The sequence below is a fragment of the Molothrus aeneus genome, chromosome Z (genome assembly GCF_037042795.1).
Source record: "Molothrus aeneus isolate 106 chromosome Z, BPBGC_Maene_1.0, whole genome shotgun sequence".
NCBI classification, from domain to species: domain Eukaryota; kingdom Metazoa; phylum Chordata; class Aves; order Passeriformes; family Icteridae; genus Molothrus; species Molothrus aeneus.
In genome coordinates, this window is record NC_089680.1 from 7,082,758 (window position 1) to 7,110,604 (window position 27,847).

The 27,847-nt window shown below is 50.2% G+C and overlaps 1 protein-coding gene across 1 annotated transcript; it reads right to left on the bottom strand.

The window, feature by feature from the left end:
- Window positions 1–1,276: 1,276 nt before the first annotated feature.
- Window positions 1,277–27,847, bottom strand: NOL6 (nucleolar protein 6). Its single transcript, XM_066569196.1, has 26 exons — window positions 27,842–27,847; window positions 27,510–27,722; window positions 26,095–26,211; window positions 25,649–25,828; window positions 24,888–25,056; window positions 24,001–24,135; window positions 23,690–23,853; window positions 23,352–23,472; window positions 22,960–23,018; window positions 22,721–22,822; window positions 22,073–22,188; window positions 21,520–21,697; window positions 21,005–21,127; window positions 20,701–20,849; window positions 19,905–19,980; window positions 17,534–17,674; window positions 17,138–17,249; window positions 16,764–16,918; window positions 16,370–16,533; window positions 15,794–15,946; window positions 14,540–14,637; window positions 13,538–13,662; window positions 13,288–13,377; window positions 11,021–11,218; window positions 2,768–2,869; window positions 1,277–1,672 (listed from the first exon to the last, which is right to left on the bottom strand). Exons 1-26 carry the CDS (start codon window positions 27,845–27,847, stop codon window positions 1,523–1,525), a joined length of 3,396 nt encoding a protein of 1,131 aa, XP_066425293.1. The 3' UTR covers window positions 1,277–1,522.

Genomic DNA, 27,847 nt, shown 5'->3' on the forward strand with positions numbered 1-27,847 from the left:
GCTTTTGATGATTTCAGTTTAGGTGTGCTCAGAAAGCTCTTTCCAGAAACAATGGGCAATGGATTCCACACACAGCCTCCCTCAGCCAACCAGCACAGGGAAGAGGGAAAAATTATCCCTGTAACTTAAATGTACCAGATTTATCCCATAGGCAGGGGTGCTGCACACATGTTCCTACCCCACTGTGTGAGGACACACAGTGTTTCCAACACCGATCAATGGGCACTAAGCAAACAGCACAAGCCCAGAGTCCCATCCCTGCCATAGCCCACTTTAAAATGATTCAGAGAAAACATCTGAAAAAGAAGTTGTGAATTCCCTAAACAAAGCCCTGGGCTCGCTGCCAACAGCTGGAAAGGCCAGCAGGTCTCGAAGCAACACACTTAACTTCCTATCTGAAATGCTCCTAACCAAGAAACAACTGCCTAGTTATCAGGCTGCCTAAATATCCACTTGCCTTTCCAGGCTTGATCTGAAAAATCAAGCAAAATCTGCTGTCATGAAGTCTGTTTTCTTTGCTCTGCATCTGATTCATCCATGCTTTGCTGTTGGAATGTGTGTTCTGCCTCCACCAGAAGAGGGGATGGGACAGTTGCATTTGCTCCAGCTTATTTTCCTCTCTTCCCTTATCAGGAGCCTTCACAATCATTCCACATGTCAGAAACAATCCAACATCCCTGCTCTGAGCATATGTCCAGTTGGGTTTTGAGTATGAAGTATGGAGACTCCACCTGGGAGTCTGTGGGTAACGTGTGTCAATGTTTAATCCCCTCATGGTAAAGAAAAAGCATTTTAAGCAGAACTTTCTGCATGTCAATTTACCCCTCTCACCCATCATTTGGACTCAATCCATCTTCTTTACTGCCTCACCAGGTATTAAAACACATTGGCAATAATCCCCTGAGCCTTCTCTTCTCCAGGCTGAACAAGTCTGGCTCTTGCACCCTCTCCCCCTCATCACAGAGGCTTCAATTCCTTTATTGTCTTTGTTGCCCTTCACTGGACCTGCTCCAGTATCCATGTCTCCTTTTTATTGGGAAAACCAGCACTGAACACAGTGTGCCAAATATGCCTCACTGGGGCTGAGCAGCAGGGAATAACCTGGTCATTCTTGTAACAACTGTTCTTTTGCTAACCCCTACAACAGCAGCACCTCATATAAACTCCCTACCAAACCAGGAAACTGCCTTTCCATTGCACACTTCAGCCATATTTTTCAGACCTTTCCATTTTCATGTGAGCAGACCTACAATTCCTACAATGAACAAGAAACAGGAACATTTTCAAAAACTTTATCCCATCTTTATATTTTCTTCAAAATAAAAAGGTATTTGTATTCTTGAAAACAGTATCAGGTCCCATTGCTTTTCTGAACCATACATATAAAGATAAATAGAGTAAAACATACAGTTCTGGGATTTAGAAAGCTAAAAGGCTCTTCTAGGACTGATTTATAGAAAGGAACAGACCCAGAGGTAACAAACTGCTTGAGGACAGGCCGCTCTGACACCTCTCAGTGGTTTCAGATAGTCCATTTCTCTGTACGAGCTTCCACACTTTTGACCAAGCCTTCTCCCAAAATCTCGAAGTCCTCGAGAATCGCCTCCACATTGGGAATGCAGACCAGCTCGTTGTTCAGAATTGTCACCTTCCTTCCCCTCATGCTGGAGACCTGCAGGACACAGAAAATATTGCACAAATGGGAGCACCTGCTCAGAGTTGCATTGCAACCTCTGCCAGCCCCAAGAAAGAGAATTAAGTTCCTCTCCTGCCTTGTCACATACAAACCCTGCTACACCACTGCACCCAGTTCCACAAGCTTCACTTCTCAACACTATCAGTGCTCATTTTTAGAGCTAAAAAAGTGCAAAAGTTACCCTTCTAGGCCCTTTTAGAGTTTACCCTGGAGCCACAGTCCAAAGACTGTGAGGAAGTCACGAGGCAAAGCAATGGCCAGGGGCATGGTGGAATGACAAGTGTGCAGATGCATGGCAGAGCCTGGGTAAGCAGGGCACAAGGAGTATGCAAAAGGGATCACAGCACAAGGTTGAGTAAGAACTGCTTCTGTTCTTTGGTGGGTGTCAGGACCTCAGGTGGGAAGATATCCTTGGCTCCAACAGTGGCAAAAACAAAATCCTTTTGTTTAATCCAGCCAGACTCAGCTCCGATGCAAGCATCTCCTCCTCTGTTTCACCACTGTGAATAACTGGGTTTCACAACAGCAGCCAGGCAGAATGGCCAATGCCCTCTGGCCGTGAAGAGAGGGGAGATAAATCACCAGAGACTGACAGAAGAGCCTGGGCTGCCAGCTCCGAGCCATGAGTAACCGGTTTCTTTGCGTCTTTCCTTCATAGAAAGCAGCATGAATCACTCCAGCATGCCTCACACCTGGCTTAACCACCCTCTAGGGTTTGCCAACCCACACAGTGCAGCTGGAAAACAGCTCCATGCATCAACGAGGACATGGGCACTCTGGACCTAGGCTTCTTGTGGGTTGGGTATTTCTGGTAGGATCCCGAAGCCACAAGAATGTGATAGTCTATTTCCCTTCTCAGTTTTCCTGATGACTTGAAGGCACTGTGGCCACATCTCTGTCTTGGTTTCTCCCCTTCTAAGAAGCAACAGAACCATGACCTCCATTTCTCAGAGGGCTTTGAGGCTGATGACAGTTGGACAAAGCAATTACCATACAGAAAAATAAAAAGAGCCCTTCAAGCTTTCAGGGTACAAAGGTAACACAAAGCTTAAAACAGAGGCAAAAACTCACCTTAAAAGGCTGAGGCTGGAAGCTCAAAGGTTTCCACAGAACTGCAATCACTTCCCCTCCATGCTTGTCATAGAAGAACAAGGCAAGATCATCAAAGGCGTTCTGGAGAGAAAACAAACACAGGTTAAGGACAGTGACCCTTCAGTGACAACCCACTGAGTGTCCCTCACTGTGGTCCTCCATCAGCTGACCTGGCACTGCCAAGATGTAGTTTCCCAGTGTCCAAGCAACTATATCCAAGATTACACAATGCATGAAACAGAAAGAGGCAGGCCCTACCCAGCAGGCAGTCCTGCCACAGTACATTTCATGGCACCAAAGACAAACACAAAACCAGAGGCCAGCATCTCAAGCTCTGCAACCTGTGCAACCAAGGTATCAAAGCTCCTTCTTCCACCAAGATAAACCCCATGTGAGCTGTCATGACTTTATCCAAAAAGGAAACATTAGAGCAGAGGTTTTAAGTAACACAAAGTTCTGTGGGGTGGAAAGAGATGGAAAGCTCAAAGGAGGCACTGCAGCAATCTGTCCTCCTTCCCCCTTGTGCTTCAGCAGTGGTGCCAGTGAGCATCTCCTTTGGTGGTGCTGGGCAGCAGAGATCAAAGAGAGATGTTACACAAAGGGATGACTAAAGCTCGGTCTGGCTTGCCCCAAGCCCACACCAGCTGGATTCCCAGGGCTGCAAGGAGGCAGATGAGCATCACAGCAGAAGGAAGCAATGCTGTGTGCAAGCAGCTTCTCGAACCTTAAAGTCTGGCCCTACAGCTCATCACCCAACATGCTGATACCAAGAGATGTGTACCCTGAAAGAAGCTGACCAAGCAGCTGCTCCCTGATACATGTTTGTCTTGGTGGAGATCAACATCAGGCAACAAGATGTATTTACCAGGCTGAGCAACAGTCCCCAGCATCAGTACAGAAGAAGCTTCTGCACAGGGCTTCACCAGACTTGGAACAAACTATTGCCCAGAATACAGAACCTCTGCTCCCTCTTCAGCCTTCTTCTCCATCACTTTAGTTTCCCAGCTTCTACCAAGAGAGGTCTCTGCTGGCATCATCGTATCATGAGGTTTTCATGAGGATGTGCATGAAAAAAATCATAATCAAAGACAAGCTTGGATGGGCTCTTGTATGTCCATATACCAGAATTGCAGTAGGAAAAAAAAGGTAGAGTGGGTTGGTGTTACCAGTCATCCTAAAAGGCAAGGTGGCATTTTTAGAATACAGACCTGACAAGCAAGGAGAGGTGGTGTTGTCTACAATCTTCAGAGACAGATTTGGGTTTGGAGTGTTGTTGCCCTCACAGAGGGCAACAAAAATCAGGTCATCAAGATGGAAAGATCCCAAGAACTGCCAACTCATCCCACTCCATGGGCTTTCACAGGGGCAAGCCTGGTCAAGGCATTATTTCACCAAACTGGCTAGAAAAACCACTGTCTAAAAATACATTGAGAAAGATGTAAACCACCCTGGCATTTCTGTACTGAGAGCAACAGGTTATGCTCAGAGCCCAGTCAACAGGGAAGACTCCTCTTTTTTTAGCCAAAGAGGGAGGGAGGGAAAGCTCAAGGAATGGCAATAAAGCTCAGGGCACGCTGACCGCCAAGGTGCAGCTTTCTGAAGCAAAGGGGAGCAGACATGTGAGAACCTGAAAAAGCCCAGCTACTCTGCAGGATGAGATCTCAGTGCCACGCAATGCTCCTTGTGAGAACAGTATCTTGCTGGATAGAAGCCAGCAGCATTTGCAGTAAAAAAACCCTCCCAGCTCAGCTAATTTCCCAATAAAACCACTGTTTGGCCTGATACCCAGCAGGTTTGTTTTTTTTTTTTTTCCCCAAACAGCAGGGAGCAGAGGGCAGATGTTAAAAGGATGGCATTCAATTCAAAATCTCAGCATTGTTCTGCTCCTAGTGTCACCCATGTGATAGTGTTTCAAACTGGCCCATGAGCTGTGGAGCTCTTGAGAAATGGCAGCATTAAAAGGGTCAGGTGTGTTAGTCACTGCACTCCTGCTTGTTCAGAGGCTTGGGGAGTAAAAGCAAACAGTTCACCCTCCTTTCCACATCCCACGTTCTCTGCCCAGTGTCACTGGACTTGTCTGAGCCTGTGAACACCTTCTTCCAGGAAAAGTTTCAGAGAAATTGGAGAAAAGGCAGGGACTACATTTGTTCACTTCTCCAGGTGCTGCATCTTTGGTTGCAAGTCAGCTTTCAAGGCCCACAGAAATCCCTGCCATCAACAAATCCTACGGCTGGTTCCCATCTCACAGGGACATGGGGGACCTACAAGCTCAGGGCTTCACTTTGGAGAGGCCTCATTGTCCAGGGAGAAGGTGTATATGGCACCTGGAAGAAGATTAGAACAACCTCTGTAAAAAACCATCAGGGTTATAGGAATGAAAAGGGTGGAGAAATGAAAAGGGTGAGTAAAACAATGCCTGGATCTAAAATAGGATCACCAGATTAAGCAGCTCCATCTGAAGTGTGGATTTTGCAATGAGCTAAGTGAAATTTAGTTAAGTATCTACTAGTTGTTAGGTGTCTACATTGTTAAAGTATCTACTTGCTGCTAGTTAAGTATCTACTGTTTAAATATCTACATTGTTTTTTAGGGATAGGGTTTTTTCCATCTGACCCTTTATCCAAGCTTTTTTTTCACTGCTTCTACCAAGAGATTAGGCTCATTGCATCACAGATGCTGGAAGAGACTTTTAGGGAGGGTCTCTGCACACAAAAGTGTGTCCTACAGTAGTATTCCCTGGTTCAACAGCAGCTCAGAAGGCAAATGCATCAACACTTGCTCAGTGTTCAGAGCATTTTAAGTGCTCTTAGCAAGGAACCCACCAGTGTAAAACCTCATTAAAGCTACTTACTTCCAACAAACTACTTATTGGTGGTTAACATTTCGAGGTTTCTGTAACCTTATTGTGACCTGCCCTGATGCTCCCAGGTATGTGACACAGAGAGAGCCTCCCCCACAACCCAAGAGAGCAAGGAGCACTGTCCAAGTAACCCCAGGCTGGGGCTACCTCTGTGACTTTCTTTTAAAAGACAAAGGAAACCCTTGGGTTTGAGATTCAGCTCATAAAAGGCTTCAAATTGAATTCAAACTAAGCAAACTTTTCCACCTGAGAGGCTACACACCCCTCCTTGTCCTGGGGCTTGGGGGCAGCAGTAAAGAAATGTGGAAAGGAAAGAAATGTGGAAAGGAAAGAAGCCACTCGTTTATCCTCCTGGCTGCATCAGAGCAGATATCAATCCACCAAATCATTCAGACAAAAGTCTGTCACTTTCTACACAACAAACCCTGCACAGGCTCTGGGAGGGCATTACCAACACAGAAGAAATGCAGCCACAAGTCCCCTGTCAGCTCAGCCCAGAAGCACATGGGGCTGATGCCCCACTGAGCAAAGGGGCGCACACACACTTGTACCCACCCTCAGCCCAGGGCACTGTGCTAAGGGTCTGTGGCAGCTCTGCAGCCCTGAAAGCAGGTGATGGATTTCCTGACACCTCTGTTCTTCCAAAGGTGCAGATCCAGACAGGAAGTTTCCTGCCCAACATGAGAGCCCACAGAGCTTTCTCAGCTTTTCCCTGTTTACCTGGTGTCACCATAGGAGAAGTCAGCCCTGTCAGTCAAATCAAGAAGGGAGCAGACTGACCTGGAAAGATTTTACCAATTACAGCTACATCACACGATCACAGCTTACATGTTTTACGAGATAGAGAATTTTTATTCTCATTAATTCCTTTCTAACATGTAGTAGCAAGAGACACATTTTTATATCATGGGAGGAAGAAAGGAATGGGCTCAAAGTCTTCCTGATAGGTCTCGCCTTAAGGTGCAAGAAATGCAAAACATTACTTTAGAGGGACGTTTATTGTAAAGCAGGAAACATTTTCCTGCTCTTCCACACAGAAAAGATCTCAAAAAATGGACAGCTTCTCTGCCATAAGCTCTTCCTACAGCCCAAGAAAGCTAAATCTCAGTGAATGAATCTCAGCACATCCCATCAGTGACCTGGTGAGACCAAAGATCCAGTAAGAAATGTGAGATCTATTAAGAGCCATAACAGACAGGCAGATGGACATGGCACAGGCAGCTTCACCCAATTTACCCCACAGTGAGTGAACAGCTCAGGGAAGAGACCAGAGCCTTTGGCTTTTGTGAGCTCCAGAATGCAGGCAGACAGGCATGGCAAGCAAATCCACAAGCCCTGTGTCCTCTGGATGGTCTCAAGGCCAGAGTACAGCCAAGTAACCCTCGAGCAAAAGCTGCACAGACTGAGCCATCTCACACCACATCCCCAGCAAACACAGGGGTGTCCTGTAGCCACACAGCCACCAGAACATAGATCAGCAGCCATGATGGAGACTCAATGGGAGCCTCATTCAAGACACTTAAATTTAATTTAGCCTTGCTGGAGAATCCCCACCAGGAGCCAACCCAGAGTTTGCTCAACAAGGCGCTCTGAATTGTAGGTGGCAGGAAGGCTGCTGATGGGCTGAATCTCCAGGGAAGCCCTCTCTGTGTGATGTCTGGCACCTGCTTTCCCTCAAAAGTGTCTGTCTGCAAAGCCTTCTCATGTGGACAGGATCACAGAACAGGTCTTCTCTATCAGATCTGTTCTGGAATTGAAGAATTTGCTGCCTTAATCCCACAGCCAGCCTTTCATCTCTACCCAGAGCCTCCCAGGCACCAGAGCAACTCAGGCCAGTTCCTGCAGCACATCTCCTTGAAGCAGGAAAAAAATCAAGCAGTCAGGATTCAGCACCTCCTCTCCTTTCATTTTCTACTCTGATTAAGCTCCTTGGAAAAGGCACACAGCAATCTTTCAGGTCCAGAGCACTACTGCCTTGCTAAACACTTCGACTTTAGAAGAACATGGGCAAACAGGCTGGACAGAAGAGTGGATCTCCTGGCTACCAGTCGGAACTAGGGGAAGAAGCCACTCCCTGCCCCCCTCAATTCAATCAAAACAGCAAGGCATTTAAATCCTGTTTTCGTGTGGAAATCTCAGTAAAGGGCAGATGTTTCTTTTTTGCCCACAGAAGAACACAAAATCTCACAGCATCTGTGAGGCAGATGTCTCCCTTTGTTGCTACAAACCCACCACAGCTGCACTGTCAGCCATGGCTACAGCCCCATTGCTCAATTCTGTGGTTTGTGCTGTTAAGAGAGAGCAAATTACTCTGAATCAAAGCCAGTCAGTTCTGCATCCAAACTGCCTTCTCATCCAAGTTCTCTCACAAGGATTCACTACTGTCACCACACTTCTTTCTGGCACCAACTTCTTGCAGGATTTGGATCACCCCCAGGGCTTCCAGCCCACAGGACAGGGAAGAGCTGAACACTGCTTAGAGCAGCAAGAGCCAGGGAAGGAGAAATAAAAAGGTGCTGCAGAGTCTACCAAGCAAAGCCAAAGTGAATGAAAAAGTCCTGCCTTGAAGCAACAACATCAATACACTGAGACATGAAGTCAGATGATTTCTAATGGATGGAGTAGCCTCTACTGAGCAGCTTGCAGTGGTCCTGCAGTGCAAAATCAGCTTTTGAGGCCTTCCAACTTAACTGGATATGGATGAGTTCTCTGAGACCATGTGCAGCATCACCTCTGTGACTTTTCCAGGAAAATAAACACCTGTTTGCCTAGAAAAGCAGATATTTACCAGCTCCTTCAGGACTGCCCACTACTGATCTGGATGCTATGAATGACAAGCAAACTGTTACTGCAAGATATCTCCAATATGATAGCCACAAGAAAACAAACAATATCTAAGAGCCTTAAAGACAAAGGAAAGACTCCCAGACAGAGATGCTGAGGCAGATTTCAGGCTCTCTGCCCCACAGCTCACTCTTCAGAGAAAGCTGCAACCAGTTCCTGATCTGTTCCCTCCTAGGAACCCTCATGTCAAAGAACAAGGGACACCAAGAGAATCAACACTGATTCCAACAAGCAATGCGACCTTTGCTCATATGCATCTTTCTTCACTGGGATGTTAGCATATTGGATTTAGGAGCAGCTGTAGTTTGCAACCTGAGCAAACCCAACTCCCAGTCTATTATAACCTGTATTAATAAAAATGGGCAGTAAAAAGCAGTAAAAATTCTGCAATTCTCCAGTCAATAGTGACATCCAAATTCAGCAATTTGTATGTCACTACTGACTGGACCACAGAAATCATAACTGCCTGAAGATTAATGAAAGCTGCTTTCCAAGAAAATCTTTTCTCTACCTTTCACTTCCAGAGCCACTTACTGACATCAACTTGTCTAGATGCATAAAAGTAAACCCTATAAGCCCCAAAGAGTTTCCTGACTGACTGCCTCAATCTACAGCCAGACCTGCTCCAAGCTTCGCCAAAGAGACAGCTCTCCCAGTCAGCTCATCCAGCATCCTCCAGCTTTTCTTCAAGCAAGCATTCTTCTTTCTTTCACGTTTCCATAAGAGTTGCTTAACCCTTCAGAGATACAGAGTCTCTGTCCCCATGCATCTGCAGCACCTTCATAGCTGCTGAAAAGCTCAGTTCAGCTATAGAACCCACCTCCAGCACTAGATAGAGAAGGATTTCAGACTTTAAAAACTCCATTTCCTACCCACATCTGCACCTCTTTGGCTGAGGTTTCATGGCAGCAAGTCAAACATTCATCATTGAAAAGCAAGGGGCTGGTCCTGATGTGACTCCTCAGACATCAGAAAGGAAAATGGAAGAGCAAACAGTTCCAAATCTGCTTCCTCCTCCCTTTTAAAACCCTTCTAAAGGATGCTTCTCCTCTTCCTTCTTGCCCAAGAAATCCCCCAGTGCTCTCTAGAACATGTCTGCAGGACCTCCAGGTCCACCTTCCTTCTCAAAGGGAGGAGAGCACTGGGCACCTCCTCTCCCAAGTGTCCTTCCAGCTAAGGAAGCAGTGCTTTTTGAAGGGAAATTGTGTGACAATTTGTTGGTCTTCCTCAGTTTCATGAAGCCTTTCACACATCCCTGTCTCTCACCACCCAAGACTGCCCCAGGCTGCTGTGGGTGACAGGAGGACTAAGCTTACACCTTGGAAGACCTGGCAGTTCTGCTGAAGCCACAGCAGATTCCCATGGGCACAGGTTATCATGCACTGGGGCTGGCATGCAACCTGGGAGGTAACAGGGCTGTGCCCAGGATGAGGAAATCTTCAAAGAAACCCTTTCAAGTTTTCTTTGCCCAACTCCTAAGGTATCTAGTTAAGGTGAAAGAAGAGCTTGAACTGAGAGGGCCCAGAATCTTCCAGCCTAAACTGGAGTATCAATTCAGGCACCATTTTTTCAAGGGTGGCCAAACATTGGTGGGGGAAGTAGGAAATCCCCATCCCTGGAGACAGACAGCATCCAGCAGGACTGGGCTCTGTGCAGCCTGCTCCAACATGAAAGCTGGCTCTCTCCTGAGTGGGGAACAGGGCCCGAGACCCCCACAGGCCCCTTCCTGCCACAGCCAGCCTACATTCCCATGCTTACAGTTCTGACACCTGCTCACAGCACTGCTATCAGTAAGGGATGATGGCACTTCAAAGTCAAGGCAGGCTTTGAGAAGAGGGCATCACAACCCCACCTCTCTGCACATCTGACACTAACATTTAACCCAGCTACTACCACATCTGAAGCTGGGAAGTGCCAGGTGCTGCACAACTGCAAAGCACAGGCTGACTACATCCAGAGAAGAACATTGCTGTCATCCAGGACCCTGCATATCTCCCCAGCTTGCCAAAGCTTATGGTGAAAAAGAACATGTCAATGACTTTGGGTACTGATGTTCTCCATATTCCCACATTACCAACTTCCTCTCTTGTTATGCATGCAGCCAAACACAGAGAAACCACTCTGTGACCAATACTGATCTCCTCTGGCTCATACAACCACTGGCCTAACAGCAGAAACCTTACTGGGACCATGTCATACCTGTACTTCCCCCCAGAAATTGTATGTGGCTACTGCCCATCATGCACACCAACTGGTGGAAGAAGCCATGAAAAGTGAGTTAACTAACTAGAGACAAATGGCTTAAAGACACCTTTGTGAATACAATCTTCTTCCGCAAAAGCTCCTGGTGGTTTCTGTCTGAGCTCATCCTCACATCACAGCAGCACTCCCATTTCCATGCAGGAGGTGGTGTATTCACAGGACTTCTGCTGGAGAAGCAATGCCCATCCCATGCAAATACCTAAAGATGTCACCAGCCATGTCCTGCACCAGGCACCCCATCTGCCTCCCCAACAGGCCGTGCTTACCCTCAGCTCCTGGAGGTACAACTGCACAGGGTCATAATCCACCACAGGAAAGAGGATATTCGTGGCAGAGCTGTTCTTCACCACGCCACGGGAAACGGATTTCACCGGCCGGTCCACGCTCTCCAGGAGCCGAGGAATCTGGTTGGGATTCAGGTGGATCAGGACATCATAGAAGTCCAAAGGAGGGCGGAAGACCATCTGCAGGGAGAAACAGTGACAGTCAATATAGGACACAAGGAGGCAGGAGAGGTAAGAGAAGTTTCCCAATTCCTTGTTAGCATTTTGTCCTCTTCTCCTTAGGAAGCAGTAAACCAAAGACAAAATTTTTGTGAAATTAATGCTACAAGTTTGCCACAGACCCCAGGAAGCCTACCTGAGTAAGTGCTAGTGGGGTGGGAAACTGAGAGAGGGACAAAGAGGTGAGCTGAGTGAGAGATAGATAACTGCACTGCACGTGGTAAAGTCTCAGGATGAGGAGGGGAAGCAAGAAGCCAACAGGAGCTGAACAACACGGAGGGGACAAAGGAGCTGTTTAATAATGGGATGGATGGCCCCATCTGTCCACCAGGACTTGCCCCAGAGGGCAACAGCATCTTCCATCAAACAGACAGAGGGTGAGAGCAAAACCCTATTAATGGACAGGAGCAATCCAGATACGTAAATATTTGGACAGGCAGGATCTAGCTGTGGATACAGCTGTATTAAAATGGAAAAAAACTTAAAACTATGTGTACATTTTCAAATGGAACAAATGATGCAGAGACATGAACAGAGGCATGGGACACTGCTCATCTTGGCACTGGAAGAAAACCCACTGCCTGGAACTGGTTTACAGCCAGGCCAGGGAGAACACACATGAAGAACATCAGTGACCAGCACTGAGTCAGTCCCAGCTCTGTTCCACACAGACCTCCTGTCCCACCCAGTGATGAAGTCCATGGCTTCCTGTGCGTGCCCTGGGAGCAAACCCATGTGTGTATCTTCATGACAGCAGGCATGTCCCCATGGGACTCAAATGCAAAGACAAAAAAAACAGCTTGCAGCACTCTCTTAGATACAGAAGGCAACTATAGAGGAGCCAACTCTAAACTAAAGTGGAAAGGCTTCTCCCTCCTCCCTGCCCCAAGCTCTGGCCTGGAAACAGCATCCCATATTTATTCCTAAGGAACATCATAGGCTCCCATAGGGAGGACACTGGCATAATTCCATGCCAATGAGAAACATTCCCACTGCAATGGAAGGGAGGAAGGAGGAGTCCCAAGGAGGCTGAGTCAAGGTGTTGGGAGGCTGCTCTGGCCAGGTGACAGTTTTTTTTAGAAGATAACCATCCTCAGCTCACAATGTGCCTCTTGAATTTCACTCTTGGGCCAGCACTGTGACTGCAACACACTGCACATGCCTCATTCCTTCACAGCCCTGTAACACACACTGCTACTGCCTCAAGTACATCCTCACCTCATAGCATTTCCAGTGCACAATAAAGCAGAACAGAAAGCAGTATCAACAAGTCCTTTTTATATTGCTTAGGCAGAAAAAAAATCCCACTGTATGTACTGCTTTCTGGTTTTGGTTTTCATTTGGGGTTTTCTGTCCCTAATGTGAATCTGCCATATCTAACCACTGCTTGGCTTTTTAGTCCTTTGAGATTCAATCTCCTGGTTCACTACCTAGTACACCAACAAACTATCCTTCAAAACACATGTATCTCCCTTCAAAGGCCAAATAAATATACATCTCTCAAGTCCATTGCAGTAATGGATGTTTTCGTTTACTTAAAAATGAAATCACTGAGAAAATGAAGAGGGTTAAACTCCATAGGGCTTTACTTCTCCACTCAAACCAAAAGAACATCCTCCTAAAGTGCCTGTCCTGCTAAAACCTCCAACACCCAACTTGGTTAGAGTTGAGCACACAAGCCAGATTTCCACAACTATTCCAGAAGAGTCTCCCAGAGGAACCATTTGATCATGTCATGGACACACAACTGGTTTGGCACAGGAATATTGTGGGTTTGCTCATGTCCCAAGAGAACTAGAGAATACAGAATAAACTTGTCCTAGTCACCCCAAGCTGCAGTGCAGAGCTGGGTCCCTCAGAAGCAGGGTGGCATAGAGGGACACCAGCCTCCCTCCTCCCATCCTTGCGGCTTGACATCCCAGGGCAACCCCATGGCCGCAGCCTGAAACCTCCTAACACATCCCAGCAACCACCACCAAAGCCCAGTCTGCTCGGCCAGAGCCTGAAAACCCTTGTCCCCAGGGGGTTACCTTCACATCCTGGTCACTGAGCGGGTCCATGAGCTGCTCCTCCAGGGCACGGAGAGACTCCGAGGCGAGCAGGACAAGGCGCTGCAGGATCTGGGGAAGGAAGGAAGTCAGAGGGTAAAACTTGGCAGTCTTGGATGTAACAGGGACATCCCTCCCTCACGGGGCTCTAAGAGCTGGCTCCAGCACTAGGAGCAGAGAACTGCCCCAAGCCAGCAGCACCAGAGGCAAGGGGACAAAGGGCCCAGCTCACCTGTGCCGAGGGGCACTCCCGGGTCCACATGGAGCTCCACTGGTCCTTGGGGGTGGCCAGGAACATGACGGGAAGGCGAGAGCGAGCTGCTACAAACTTGTTCTTGATCTCTGTGCAGTCAGAATCTGGAGAGGGCAGGCAGACAGATGAGATACTCTGCTCCATCCACAGCCCTCTGATCTCCTCACGCACATCACAGCCAGGAAAAGGAAGCACAACAGGATTTATCTTCTCCCATCCTCTGATCCCACAGTCCATGCGAAACCAGAGCTCCTTCACCTCAGGCTTGTGCCTCACTCCCATCAGATGGACCTTCACTCTAAATCCACTCAGGTGAGCTCAGGCATGGTAGGTACAGAGACTGACACAAGCTGGAAATTCACATTATAAGCTAGTGACAGTTTGTATTATCCAAAGAGTGTTCTACCTTTTGTCTTTTATTTCCCCTCAAGTGGGGAAAAGCTCTTTAGTTCATTAAAATAAGTTGGAGGGCACTTTGGACAATACTAGTTTTCAAAACCCAATTCTCTCAAACACCTTTACTTTTTTTTTATAAATCAGCTTTAAAGCTGGGTATAACTCTCCTCCATCCCATGACTTTGCAGAGCAAATACAATCCCATGGTCTCCTGTGGCTCCAGCCTGTATCCAAACGACAATCAACAGACAAAACACTAGAGGGCAGGAACAGACTGCTTCAAAGACAACTCCACATCCAACACCACCCACGCTTGTCACAGATTTCAACAAGACCAGAAGCAGCAGAGTATCATCATTGAGACCCATCTCTTCAGAGGCAGGCAGGGAAGAAAAGGAAACCACACATGGCACAACCAAACCCATCCTGCAGGCAAGTGAAACATGACAAGGCAAGAGCAAGGGAGTGGAAAATCTCCTTTTCATAGTGCAAGCTATGATGTGTCCAAGAGATGTGGAGCCAGGCACTGACCAAGGAGGGCTCAAGAATCTCATGCTGCAGCTCTCCTACCCACTGCCTGCTCACCTGTGAGGCCAGTGTTTAGGTTGACTATCAGAGGGTTGTTTTTCCAGTCAAAGGTTGCCAGCAAGTTGAGGAAGCGCAGGAACCCCACCTGTGGAGAGCTGCAGGCAGGACAAAACAGTTCAACATCAGCATTTGCTCCCCTGGCAGAGCAAGAAGGGCTGCACTTGGGGTGGCTTAGTGAAGGCCCAACCCATATGCAGCCCAACAAGGGATATCTGTGATGGGAAAGGGAAGTTCAGAACAAATTTGAGACACTTCCCCTTCTCCAAATCTCCAGGCAAAGTCTTTTCATCCTTTTCCCTCATTCCTCAGGAAAAAGAAACCAGCAAAACATAAATCATAGTGTCCCCCCCAACCCCCTCCCAGCTGTCCAGTCTCCTGATGCTCTTTCCACCCAGACTCCTGGGTCTGAAACAAGGAGGAGGTAGAGAGAGAGGGCTGCTCCCATCTCTGGTGCAGGTCTGATCACCAGCCAAGTTCCCAGAGTGCCTCTTTCCCTGCAAAATGACACATGCACAGGCCAGATAGCTGGGAAGATGGGGATTCTGTTATTTTAGGAGACAGGAAAGCATTCTAGGCATCAGACTGCTGTTCCTGCTACTTTGGGAAAGGAAACTGCACCCCAAGTGCAGGGCAGAGTAACCTTTTGACTCCACACAGAAGAAAAACATTTCCTTTAACTTCATTTCACTTCCTCTGGGCCCCATAACATCTGTCTGCCAGGGGCCAGCATTACCAACACATTACTCCATTCAGATTTCAGGGCCCAACCCCTTGTCCTTCCCTTGGAAACCTTCTCCAGGAGGAAGTCTGGAGCTGCCATCACCACCCTGACACCCTTCCCAGGGAACCCAGAAGCCCCAGCATGCTGGTAGCCACAACCCTGCTTCTCCTGGCCATCACCCCCAGAACAAGGGGCCTCACCAGTCCTCCAGAAGGCACAAGACACTCTGCAGTTGTGCCACCAGCACCTAGAGGCCACAAGGACACTCGCTCCCAGCCTTACCTGCTCTCCCCCTTTCTCTGCAGTGCACAGCAGAGGGAAAGCCACAGCCCTCAGTGCTAAGCATCTCCATCTCCTCTGGCAACTCCCAACAAGACTTGGGACAGTATTTTGGCAGCACAGAGGCCCCATGCTCCCTGCTGTGAACCCTCCCAACACCTCCCACCTGAGCAGCATCCCACCCTTCCTCCATGCCATGTAATGAAAGGCACTAAACCCCCATCAGGCCATCCTGGGCTCCTCATCCTCACCTGGGTGGTGTGAAGGGGGCTGGGTGGAGGAAGAGAAATGCCACAAGCAGGTCCACACACTCCTCAGAAATGCTGTTGCTCAGGAGCTGGGCGCTGATCCAGCGCTTGGCCAGCCGGGAAGTGCTGCCAAACACAGGGTGCTGCTGCTGGAGCCTGTGAGGAGGGACACATGCCACTGCTCAGCCCACACACCCCAGGACCCACATTGGCATTTGATGAGAAAGAAGAGAGGGGCAAAAATCTGTGAGGAACACTTACACAGCATCACAAGCACAGAGACTTTCAGCAGATGCTGAGATATTGGGAGAAGAAGGGAAAATGCTGCCTCATGCTTCCCTCTAAACATGCTGCATTTTAGTATTTGTCTCCTCACACCAGTGACTACAGGGTAAGAAGTGGTGCCACCCACACCCACATCCCTCCCTTAATCCTTCCAAAGAGCCTCTCATGAGGCTGGCTGAAGGGCCACTTCCCAAAGCAAGCTCCTCTACCCAGGAGGGATCCAAGGGCACCTCCATGCTGGTTTCCAGGCATGTCCCACATTCTGACCTCTCAGGCACTTTCTGCCTCACTTACCCATGCAGTGAGCTGGTTAGATAGGGCAGATGCAATGTTTCCAGCTCCAGCTGCCGAGATTCCTCTGTGTCCTGGTACTTCAGCATTCCTTCTGGAGTGACCACTTCCTTCAAGATCAGGGGCTCCCGGTGGTAGGCTACTTGGAGACGGAACACGTAGCCATCCTGAGATGGGACACAAGGCAAAGTCAGGCTGGGTGGTGACATAAGCAGCATGATTAGTGTTATGCTGCCCCTCAGGAATACAACAGCAGCAGCCTGACATCAATGCAGTCTCACCACACTCCTTCCTAGGCCCACCATCCAAATATTTTTTTTTTGTCCAGTGGGATCACTGCCACAGCCCCTCACCTCGGTAAGGTCAGGCCTGGGGAAGGTTCTGGGAACCCCCTTACCTTGTACACATCAGTGTGGGTGACTGCAGGTCTGCACACCAGCTGGTGCTGCTGCCGGAGGAGCTCAGCCAGCTGGAGGTGAAAAGCGGCCTTGATGCGCTTGATGGCTCCTTTGTCCTGTGGCCACTGGCCACTGCCTTCCATGTGGCAGATGACTGGGGGCAAAGGGAGAGCAGGAGGTCAGTGAATCCCACCCAGAAACAAGGTGTTGGATAGGGGTGTCTGGATCTACAGGTTACAGCACAAGGGCAGGAGGAGACAGGGTTCTGCTCCTGCCTGTAGCACACCAACACAGCAATAACAGAGCCAGGATTGATGCTTGCCTCCACTTCCCTCCAACAGATCATCTCCCACTCACATCCCACCCCACTTACTCTTCAAAGGTGTTATGTAGGCTGGGCAGGGCTTCTCCTCCGAAGGAAGCAGAAAGTGCTTGCTTTTGTTATGGAAGGAATAAATTGGCTTCATAGGAATGGGAGGAAAGACCTGAAAGAGAACAGCCACCCAGCAACTGAGAACAGGGAGCAGAAACCTCTTGGCAATGTGTATCCCCTCACCCAAACCTCCCACACTAGCAAAGCCCTCCAGTACAGAGGGTTTGGGCAGCTTGTGCACAGCCAGCCCGAACAATGGAACAGCAAAGAAGAGGCACCATATTGCCCCAAGGGCTCTCGGGAGCCACCAAAGCAGAGAGTGGCTCATTCTCTCGGTCCTGCCTCACCCCAGCTCCCTGCAGCCCCCTAGGCGTGGCCATGGCCAAGGACACTCACGTCTGTGTAGCGGAGGGCTGGATGCACACCCTGCACAGCCGTCACCGTCAGCGGCAGCTCCTTCAGGCTCCACAGCTTGCGGCTCAGGTCATCGTAGGAGCAGACAACACTCACCATGGCCTCCTCGCCCGTTCCTCCTGCCTGCGGACACACAGAGAGCCTCTCCATGCACCTCTCCTGCTCCTGCACTCACCTCACCTCCCTCATGGGCTGGCATCACAACCAAGCTCCAAGGAGCCAGCACTGCCACCCCCAGGGAGCAGCTTCTGGCAAGAGTGCTCAGCAAAATGGGGAGGTAAGAAAGAGAGCAAAGACAAGGGCAAGTTGCTATCTGCAACTCTCCAGCAGCCACAGGTATCCCAGAGGCAAATAGAATTATTTATTTTGCAAGACACTAAGGCAGCACCAAGAGCTGTACTGCCAGCAATCACTATAGTAAAGGAGAAGCCAAGAATGATCAGGGAATAAAGGGATCATACACTGGGAATGCAAGAGCAGTGCTACTGTCTCCCAAGCAGTTACCATGGCGCCAACAGAGGCAGCAATTAATAGAAAACTCCACTGACTACATCCTTAGCCAAGGCAGAGCTCTGGCACATGGCAAAAGCAAAGACAGAAAACATTCAGAGCATCACAGGAACCCTGTGGAGGGTAGCAGAGAAGCGCCAGAAGGAGAACTGGTGCTGCCCTTACTGCTTCCACCTCTCCAAATAACAGAGCAGCCTGATCTGTCAGGGAGGCCACATTGGTGACACCAAACCACCCAGCTCAGAGGCAGCTGAGTCACACAAGGAGCCAACCTGCCTGGAGGTTTCTGACCTGGGCTCTCTGGCGGAGCAGCAGCACCCTCTGTGGGTGTGCCATGAACCACCAACCCCATCCTGCTTGTGGCTGCACCTTTCCTCTGCCTTCATCCTGCACATCCCCACACTGCTGGCTCCCCAAGCTGCCTGCACACAAACACCTGGAGGAGCAGGTACGACTGCACCCACCACCCAAGACTCAACAGCAACTTTCTCCTTTGTTCCTCAAGGACGGACAACAATGCAACCCCTAGGCACCCCTCAGGCTCCAGGAAAATGCATCCCCTATCAGACTGGGGAGTATCAGCCCTGCTAACCCCAGATCAGCCTGAAGGGACACAGCACACAGACCTTCCTGCCTCACCACACAACAGGCTGTGAAAACCAGCATCCCGTCCCAAATGTGACACCCAGCTCTGTCCAGACCACAATCGGTTCTGGCACAGGTGATCCTTTCCATCAAACGTACACCCCTTCTTCAATCTGAAAAACTGGAAAGGAAACAATTTCTTCCTCCATCCAACAACCCAGTAAAGAGCTGGTTGTATTGATGCCTTTTTGGGACTACCTAAAAGCAGAGTCCAGACAAAATTAAGGGAATAAAAAGGGCCTTCAGGTACATTTTCAGGCAGACAAAGCCCCCTTCAGGGGCTACACCCAAAAATAGTATGGATTTTCATACTTTCTTAAGTTTGGTTCATTTGCACATTAGGGGTTAATCTTCCAATAACAGCTTCAGGTAATGAAGACATTCACTCCAAGTCTGCTCCCTCTCCAACTCACTTTTGTTTACGTTTCTCAGGGCCTGAGACAGTAAGGTATGCTTGATTTCCAGGCCTAGAGAGGAATTGTTTTGTCTAACCAAAATGTGAAGACAGTAGCTAACACTCTATATGAGGTTTAGAGTTATACACTAAAGAACTGCAGGATTATAAATATGTGAAAAATATTAACACTAAAATCCTAAGGCATCAGTACAAAAAGACCAACAAAGTGTGCCAAAGTGCTCATGGCTCATCTCCAGACTTTAATTTCACAAGCTGAAAAGCAGAAGTTGTAAGGAGGGACATTTCCCAGCCTCTGAGATGCATCTTTTCTGTCTGAAAGTTCAGGTTTTTTTGTTTTGGCTGCACATTCAAATGGAGCACAATCTAGCACTTTGCAATATGCCAGGAAAGATCCTTTTCCTGGGTTTGCCAGCTGGACCTAAGGGATGGCAGAACAGAATTGCCTGGCCCATGTCCTAAAGGATGCAATACCTCAGAGGTGCAGCCAGAAGAGCACTTGGGACAGTAATATATGCTCAGGCATGAGGACAGAAGGGCAACAGCAGAGACAACAGGACAGTGGGGTGCTTGCAGGAGAAAATGAGGTCTGGGGGATGCTAAAGCAAGAGGATATCAGCAGTTATGCATTGGCTGCCATGAAAGACTTGGCAGATCCTTACCCTTATCACATTCTCTTGGGAACCACCCAGCTGCTTCAGAGCCACTCAAATGACCTCCCTACAGCCTTCCCTCACTGCTTTTCCTGAAGAGAGCCCCAGCCCCAGGGGGAAGCAATCATACCTCTTTCCCAGTCCTGATCACAGATTCCAGCAGGGCTCCTGTGTAGCAGATGGAGGACTCAGGAATGTCCGCATGGCTACATAAGAGAAGACAACAGAGCATCACAGCTATGACATGCCAGCCTATTGATCCTATTGACACTACATGGGTCAGCCCAAGGATGAGCAATCCCTCTCTAAGGAAGATCCTGGTGAAAAGACAAATCTCTGTGCATTCCTCCCTGCCCAAGTAATCCACCCAAAGTGATCAGCAATTGTGAAGCTTCACAGGATGCAAAGCCAAAGACACCAATGTGCAGCCTTCTGTCACAAGACCCATCCTCAAGTCAGGACAAAGAGGCATAGGCAAACCCTCCTTTCTGTGCAAGAGGGCATCACTTTTGGCAGATGGTATAAACTGCTGCAGAGGCATTCCAATGCCATAGGGAAAACACAATCTTGTGAACCACTACAAGGTCTCAGAGGATTTCACAAAAATGTCCTGCAAGGTACCAGACAGCTTCTCTTCCAGCTCTGAGGAGTGTCCCAGCATGCCATCCACATGGTAAGGGCAGGACCAAGCTGTCTCCTTGCCCTTTGCATTACATCCAGCAGAGGCTACAGCACCAGGTGCTTGCCCTTCCCCCTGCTCTTGGGAAGCAGCTCACAAAATCAGGACAACTAAAATGATCTCACAAATCTGAAACAACCCACAACACCCCACAAAGCATAAAGCTGATAATGGGGTCACCAGGGACAGGACACATGGCAGCAGTGACACATGGAGCGACCCACAGCTGCTGCTCAGTGCAACTTACAGCTTCAGCAGGTGCCTGATGATCTGCTCAGGAATGAGGCGCTTCTGGCAGGCAGTGCTGGCCTCCCACACCACAGCCTCACAGATGCTGCCATCCTGGAACCGACGCAGCTCTGACTTCTCTCCCCAGAATGTCCGGAACTCCAAGGCCTGTGGGGGGACATTGACCATGCCAGCACAGGGACACAGGTCATTTCTGGGCCAGACAAAACCTTCCCAAGATTACCAGCCAGCCTCCCAGCTGTGTTCAACCACAGCACAGCAACAGCTTTGCTCTTACTCAGCACAAGCAGGGTTCCCCTCACCTCGGGGTGATCAGCCTGAGGACCTTTCTCCAGTGTGCTGGCAGCAAACTCTGGGACAAACAGGAGGCCAAACGTCAGGGGCCCCACATCCTTGTGTTTTGGGGGCTCAGCATCAATTGGCCACTGCGGGAAAATGAGGAACATGAGGCACAAGGAGAGATGAGGTTTCTGGAGCAGCAGCTTCTGGGATATTGGAGTGTTAGACGAACCTCCTGCTATGCTCTCCCAGGGACCCAGACAAGCACAGACAGGGAAAGTCTCATCTAATAGGTCTTCCCAATTACAAGAAAAGCTGTCTTCACCCTTCCTCATTACTGGACCAGGACTTGTGCCCAAACCAAGCAACACAGCTGCATCCCACAGCCCAGTGCAGGGCCTCAGGTTCCATATTCCCAACAAGGGAGACAAGCCTGTCTCCTTCCACAGTGAGCAGGGATGCCCTCCCTGTGCTCTGTAGTGCCACAAGAGACAGTTGAAACCCTACAAGATGCAGTGTCATTGCCAAGCTGCCTTACCTCAGGGATCTGGGGCAGGGAGTGAGCCACAAGCTGTGCTCTCTGGGACAGACCACGTGCCAGCAGTGAGACAACGAAGGGCAGGGCTGCAGCCACGTAGTTCCCACCCCGATCCATCAGCTCATTCAGCAGCTGCATCTTCTTGCAGGTACCCTGCAGCTTGGAGACATGCTTCAGGCTACAGAAAAGAAGAGAAGCTGGTCACCTACCTCTGGCACCAAATCCTTTCTGAGAGAGGGCTATGTTAGAGGATGGACAAAATGGAACTGAGGGTCCTAGCCCACGATGGGTGCTACAATAATGCCCTCTAGCATCTCAGGAGATGCTGGTCATTGTTTCCAAGGCTTAAACATTGCTCCCCTCCTCTGGGAGGCTATCCAGACAGTAAAAGTGGAACAGCCCAGTGCAAGGAGGCACCAGTGTCTATCTCAGAGCTTAGCAGAGCCACCTCCCACCAGGTAAGTTCAAATCTAACCCAGACCAAAGCAGCAGCAGCTCACTTGTCTTTGAGCAGGCTGCCTCAGCACCACCCCACCAGCACAGTGAGACTCACTGGAAGATGTGGTCAAAGGTCCTGAGCATGGGCTTCGGGGTCATGAGCAGCGCCTGAAAGCCATCCACCATCCGGTCATCCAAAATCTCCATAGAGCGCTTGGCTTCGAGCTGGACCTGAGTAAGGAGGGAAGGCAGTGCAGGAGCAAGAATGCAAAGGGAGAAGGAAAGAAAATCCCTCCAGCAGTGGTAACTTGTGCTCCCCCATCAACGAGGGCCAGCCCAGTTCCATGGTCAGCAGCACACCTTGATTCCAGTCTCTGTCCTTAGCATGAAGCCAAGTAATAAACTGCTCTCACTGCTGGCCAGTCCATCCCTTCTTGATATCCCTGATATCAAGGTGATTTATTTTTTTTCTCTCCGACAGAACAGTCATATCTGCTAAACAGCTGCTTGGCTTCACCCAAAGGTGCACACAAAGAGAGAAAACAACTTTCCCACACCATTCAAGCAAGACTGGTAAGGTAGTACTGCATCTAAGTCCCCGAATTCACTTCCAAGCTTCAAAGCTGGAGATGTTAAAAGCTAAGAAAGCCACAATGAATGCTCTCTCTTGGTCCTACATCCTCCTCAAGGACATCTAACCATCCTCTGTCTGAGCTCACTCCTAAGACAATACCTCAAGAAGCCACCACAACCTGCTCAGTACCTGGTGGTATTTGCTGGCAGTCATATCAGCACAGAGATTGACCAGTCCAGAGGGATCCACAAAGACCACTTCAAATGCCTGGTGGAAATCATCCAGGACAGGCTGGAAAAGCAAACACAGTCCTTAGTGCTACAGTGCACCCCAAAACTGTTGCCATCTGCCATCCCTGCAACAGGCACATCCCAGCCCTAGGAGCAGTGGCAATACTCAGGCACAAGACCCCTCAGAGGGCTGCTTACCAGGGAGGGATCAGCATCCTTGGCTAGACTGATCCCTGTCACACTCAAGTCAGTGGTGGCTGTGGACAGACAGGAAGGAACAAGTCACACCAGCATCCACGTTTCTCACCCTGGTGACAGTGGCATGGTTACATGCCAATACCACCAAGGTCTAAGAATGTCAACAGAGCTACAATACAATGCTGGCCTCCACCCTATGATGGGAATCACCCACTGCAAGCTGCACCACCCAGCCCAGCTCTGTTGACTCATCCCCTCCTGTCCATCCCACCCACAGGGGCTCAGCACAAAAGAAAAGCCACAAAGGCCTCTCTGCCTCTTCCTCCACTGTGCTGAGGCTTTGTGCAGAGACAGCAACCTTTCCTTGTCCAGAGAGGCCCCTGGAAACTCACCCAGGAATTGCAGAGTGCTCCTCAACACTTGGTAGCCACTCATCATTTTGACAATCTTGCGTTTCATCAGCAGGTAGGCAACAAGCATCGAGACCAAGAAGCCACTGAAGCACCCCAAGCCCTGTGAAAACAGAAGCACCACAACCCCATGGCAGCACACAAGTTAGGACAGGGCCTCCATGAAAACCTAACACAGCTCAAAGCAAAGCCACAAGCCACCCCCCCATCCACCAGACCAAAGCACCAGGACCAAAGCACCACCCTTCTGCCACAGGAAGGAGAGCAGGCCAAAGGCAGGTTAGCTAGGTGAGCAGGACCCACCTTGGCACAGGACATACCTTACTGAGCTGCCGCTGGTTCAGCCAAACTTTGAGGAGGGCCAGGCCATCTTTCATGCCTGGGAAGTCCGTGGCTGCATTAGACAAGAAATGCAGGTGGGAGAGCATCACTGTGTCACAGAGGATGGAGTTGTTGTAGTGTGGAGTCGGGGGCTCAGTGGTTCCTGTGTGGAGAGATGACAGCATGCTGGACCCAAACACCACCAACCACCTGCCCACAGAGAACGGCTGCAGTGAACCCACCCACAGGCAATGGGGGCAGATTCTGCCTGAAACAAACAGCCTGATGTTCCCCCAGCCCCAGGCTGTACCTTCTTTGGGGGTGCTCTGCTCCATGAACCAGGCAGTCCGGACGTTGTTCTTGCTGGGGTAGAAGCGGCTGGGTTTGAAGAGATCCGAGTCAGGACAAGCATGGAGTCGGACAGTGACAATCTTCTCATCCTTGCCTGTAAGCACCCAAGGGGAGATATACAGGAGGAAGAGGTGTCAGAGATTAAACTGGGAAAACATGGAGCATCCCCAGCCTGGGCAAAGGCAAAATCTCCTTCCCAGCAAAAGTTCCACAGCAGTGGAAATCATGTCAGAGCAGAGAGTGACCACGTCCCTGAGCCAGTGATGACCTTGAGGTCATACAGCTCATGTCCCAGCCCCAATCTCCTCCCCACTGCTCAGCCTGGCAGCTTCACCTGCCCTGGCCTTGCCATCCCACATCTACCCCAGACCCCAACCCACTATCTCATGAGGGCTATGGGAACAAGCAGCACTTAGCAGCCCGTGCATCTCATGTCATCTCATCAGAGAAGAGAGACTGCACACAGGTTCCTGGGGAAGGCAGGAGGACAGTGGGGAACAGGGCTGGGGAGAGTAGGAAGGAAGGGCAATGGTGGATGTAGGTGTGTTTTGTAGGGTTTACTTTTTTACTTACACTGGCAGGACATGCCAGCCAGTGAGGCCAAGGCTGGAGAGCCCAGCCAAGCACAGGGGAGGATTGGGAAGGGGAGAGACCCTGAGGACTAGACTCTGGGTGAAGAGAGAAAACAGTTGAGAAGCACCCAAAATTTATCACCAATTGTGATGGCAGCCTCCAGACTGATCTCCCCCGAAAGGGGCACCAAATGGTATCATACCACCACCAGCACCCTCCACCCAACACCAGTACCCAGTCACACCCCACACCAGAGCAAGGCTCAAGTGCCACCTTGGGGCCTCAGGAGCAGGATGGGCTTCAGATGGTTGCTGTTCATGTAGGCAAACTTCACACTGCCAAAGAGCTTCTCCTTGGACAAATGCTGGGCAATGTGGGACAGGTACAGGGCTCTCTTCCGGTGGTAACGTTGATTCAGGTTATCTTTGTCCTGAAAGATTTCCTGGGAAAAGAGGGACAGGACAATGCCACCTCACCTGCCTGCCAAGTTCAGTTCAGCCCAAGGCACCCCTGTACCCAGAGCTCCCCCTGGCCCCACAGGCAGCCCTATCTCAGCTCCAAGGAGCTCCAAGCTGGTCAGGAGCTTGATACTGGCTCACTGAGCTCCAGGACTGCAGGAGACAAGAGCAGTCATGCAGCCAAACAGGGTGTGCTTGGTCTCAAGCTTTTCTTACAATAGTCTGGGCAGCAAGGGGAGGTTACTAGGCTCCAAACATCTCCCTCCCTTTAACACAGTCTTGGGAGCTGCAGTAGAAGTGCAATATGGTATAAAAACAAACAGCATGCATCTCCCTGGCAATGTTCCATCCAGGCAGAGAAAAAGATCCTCATGAGGAACTTAGATCAAACAGCTGCTCTGATAGAGCAAGAGGCCAGCACACACTCCCCAGCTCCTTGTGGAAGTCACCCTGCATATTCAGATGCTGCCACCTCACTGAGGAATGGAGTGGGCAGGGCAGGGGTCATGGAGGACAGGAGAGGACAGGGTTCTGGCAGGCCCCAAGCCATTTAGGAGGTGCCATGGCCAGACTCACCCGTGGCATGGTCACTGCAATGTCCACGTTGATCTCTGGCCTGACACAGGTGCCCAGCAGGTAACTGCCCACCACCTTCAGCTCGGCTGGGGGCACGAAGCGGAACCTTCCCTTGACGCTGAATGGCACCTGCAGGAACGGGACCTTCACACCCTCAGAGAGCCAGGCCTGGTCAGTGAGCTGGGAACAGACATGACACACAAAACACTCTGAGCATCAACAGCAGCAGGCGTGCAGGGACCAAGACCCCACTCCCCACACAGCTGCACACAGAACCTAAAGACAGTGTCCCCCCTTTTTCCTCGAAGAAAAAGAAAATTATTATTTTTTCAGCCCCTAAGGGAGACAGTCTATGAGCGGCTCTGCTTGCAGAGCAACAGCAGAGCCTGCTTCTGCTCCATCCAGGACAGGGGTTTTGGCACCTCTTCCATAACCCTGGAACATACTTCAGTTTCTGGGGTCTCTGGGATGGCACTCAAAAGGCTGTTAATTTCATGGAGGAAGGCATCGATCTTCTTCTTCTTTTTCTCCTTCAATGTCACCTCCTTCAAAAGCTCTTCAATCTGTAGGGGGAAAGAGGACCATCAAAGGCTGGAAATGCTTTTACCTTATCCTCCAGCACCAACCATGAGCCTGCTACAGAGGACAGCTGGTGAGCTGAAGGACACACAGAACTCTCCTTAAGGCTGGAGGACACACAGAACTCTCCTTAAACCCTGCCTGGAGCTGGCAGTTTGATCAGTTCCTGCCATTTTTTTGAGTGCTGGATTACAATCATCTCCAGCCCACCCAAGGTCCAGGCAAAAAAACCCTGATGTAATTCACACAAGCACGGGTCTCAGGAGGGCTATTTATATGACAGAGAATCAGCTGCAGGAAACAACTACACAGGTTCCCACCACAAACCAGGCCCTAGAGATCCTGCCACTGACAGCAGCAAGGAGCTAGGAGATCCAAGCTGTTCCTCACAAAAATCACCAATGTTAGAACCACCTGAAGGAGGGGATACCATACAGAGGGACCTGAGCCCATGAGTTTCAACTAGACACCATGTGCAAGATGTTGAATCCAGCTTGGGGGATGAGCAAACCCAGAGCAGCCCTGCCCAGAAGGGCTTGGGGGTGCTGGGGGTGAGAGGCTGCACATGGCTCAGCCATGGCACTCACAGCCCAGAGAGCCAAACGCGTCCTGGGCTGCACCCAGAGCCCCGTGGGCAGCAGGGCAGGGAGGGGATTCTGCCCCTCTGCTCTGCTCTGCTGAGACTCACCTGGAGCACTGCATCCAGCCCTGGGCTCCCAGCACAGGAGGGACAGGGACCTGCTGGAGTGAGCCCAGAGGAGGCCACCAAGATGGTAAGAGCAATGGAGCACCTCTCCTATGAAGAAGGGCTGAAAGCATTGGGATTGTTCAGCCTGGAGAAAAGAAGTCTCTGAGGAGACTTACTGTGGCCTTACAGTACTTAAAAGGGTCACAAAAAAGCTAGAGAGGGACTTTTTAAGAGAGCATATAGTAATAGGAAAAGGGGCATGGCTTTGAACTGAAAGAGAGGAGGTTTAGATTAAAAAATGGGACGAAATTCTTCCCTGTGAGTGTGTTTGCACAAGTTGCTCAGAGAAGCTGTGGATGCTGCATTTCTCAAAGTGTTCAAGGCCAGCCTGTATGGGGCTCGGAGCAACCCAGTGGTCCTGTGAAAAGTGACCCTGGGGAGGTTGAAACTAGATGATCTTTAAAGGCCCTTTCAACCCAAACTGCTCTATGATTCTATGATCCGGTTACCAGCTGATCTTCCCCTAACACAGCCCCAGGTCATCTCCGGCTCCGGGCTCCCCCCGTGGGGCAGTGCGCGGCCCCCCCGGCTGACCTGCAGGCGGAGCAGGCTGGAGTGGAACAGATCCTCCGTCTCCTTCAGCTGGTTCAGCTCCTCGCTGGTCGGCGGCCTGTAGAGCTCGGCGCGGCTCAGCTTGGCCGGCTGCGGGGCTGCGGCTGCCGGGGCAGCCCTCTTCCCCCGCCGCACCGTGCCCCCGGCGGGGGCCTCCGGCCCCTGCTCCGCCTCCTCCGCCGCCTCCGGAGAGCCCTGTGGGTAGAACACAACACAGCATGGCTCAGCATGGCATGGCATAGCATAGCTCGGCTCGGCTCGGCTCGGCCCAGACCAGCCTCGCAACCCCCCGGCCCGGACCCGCCGCCTCTCACCGCCAT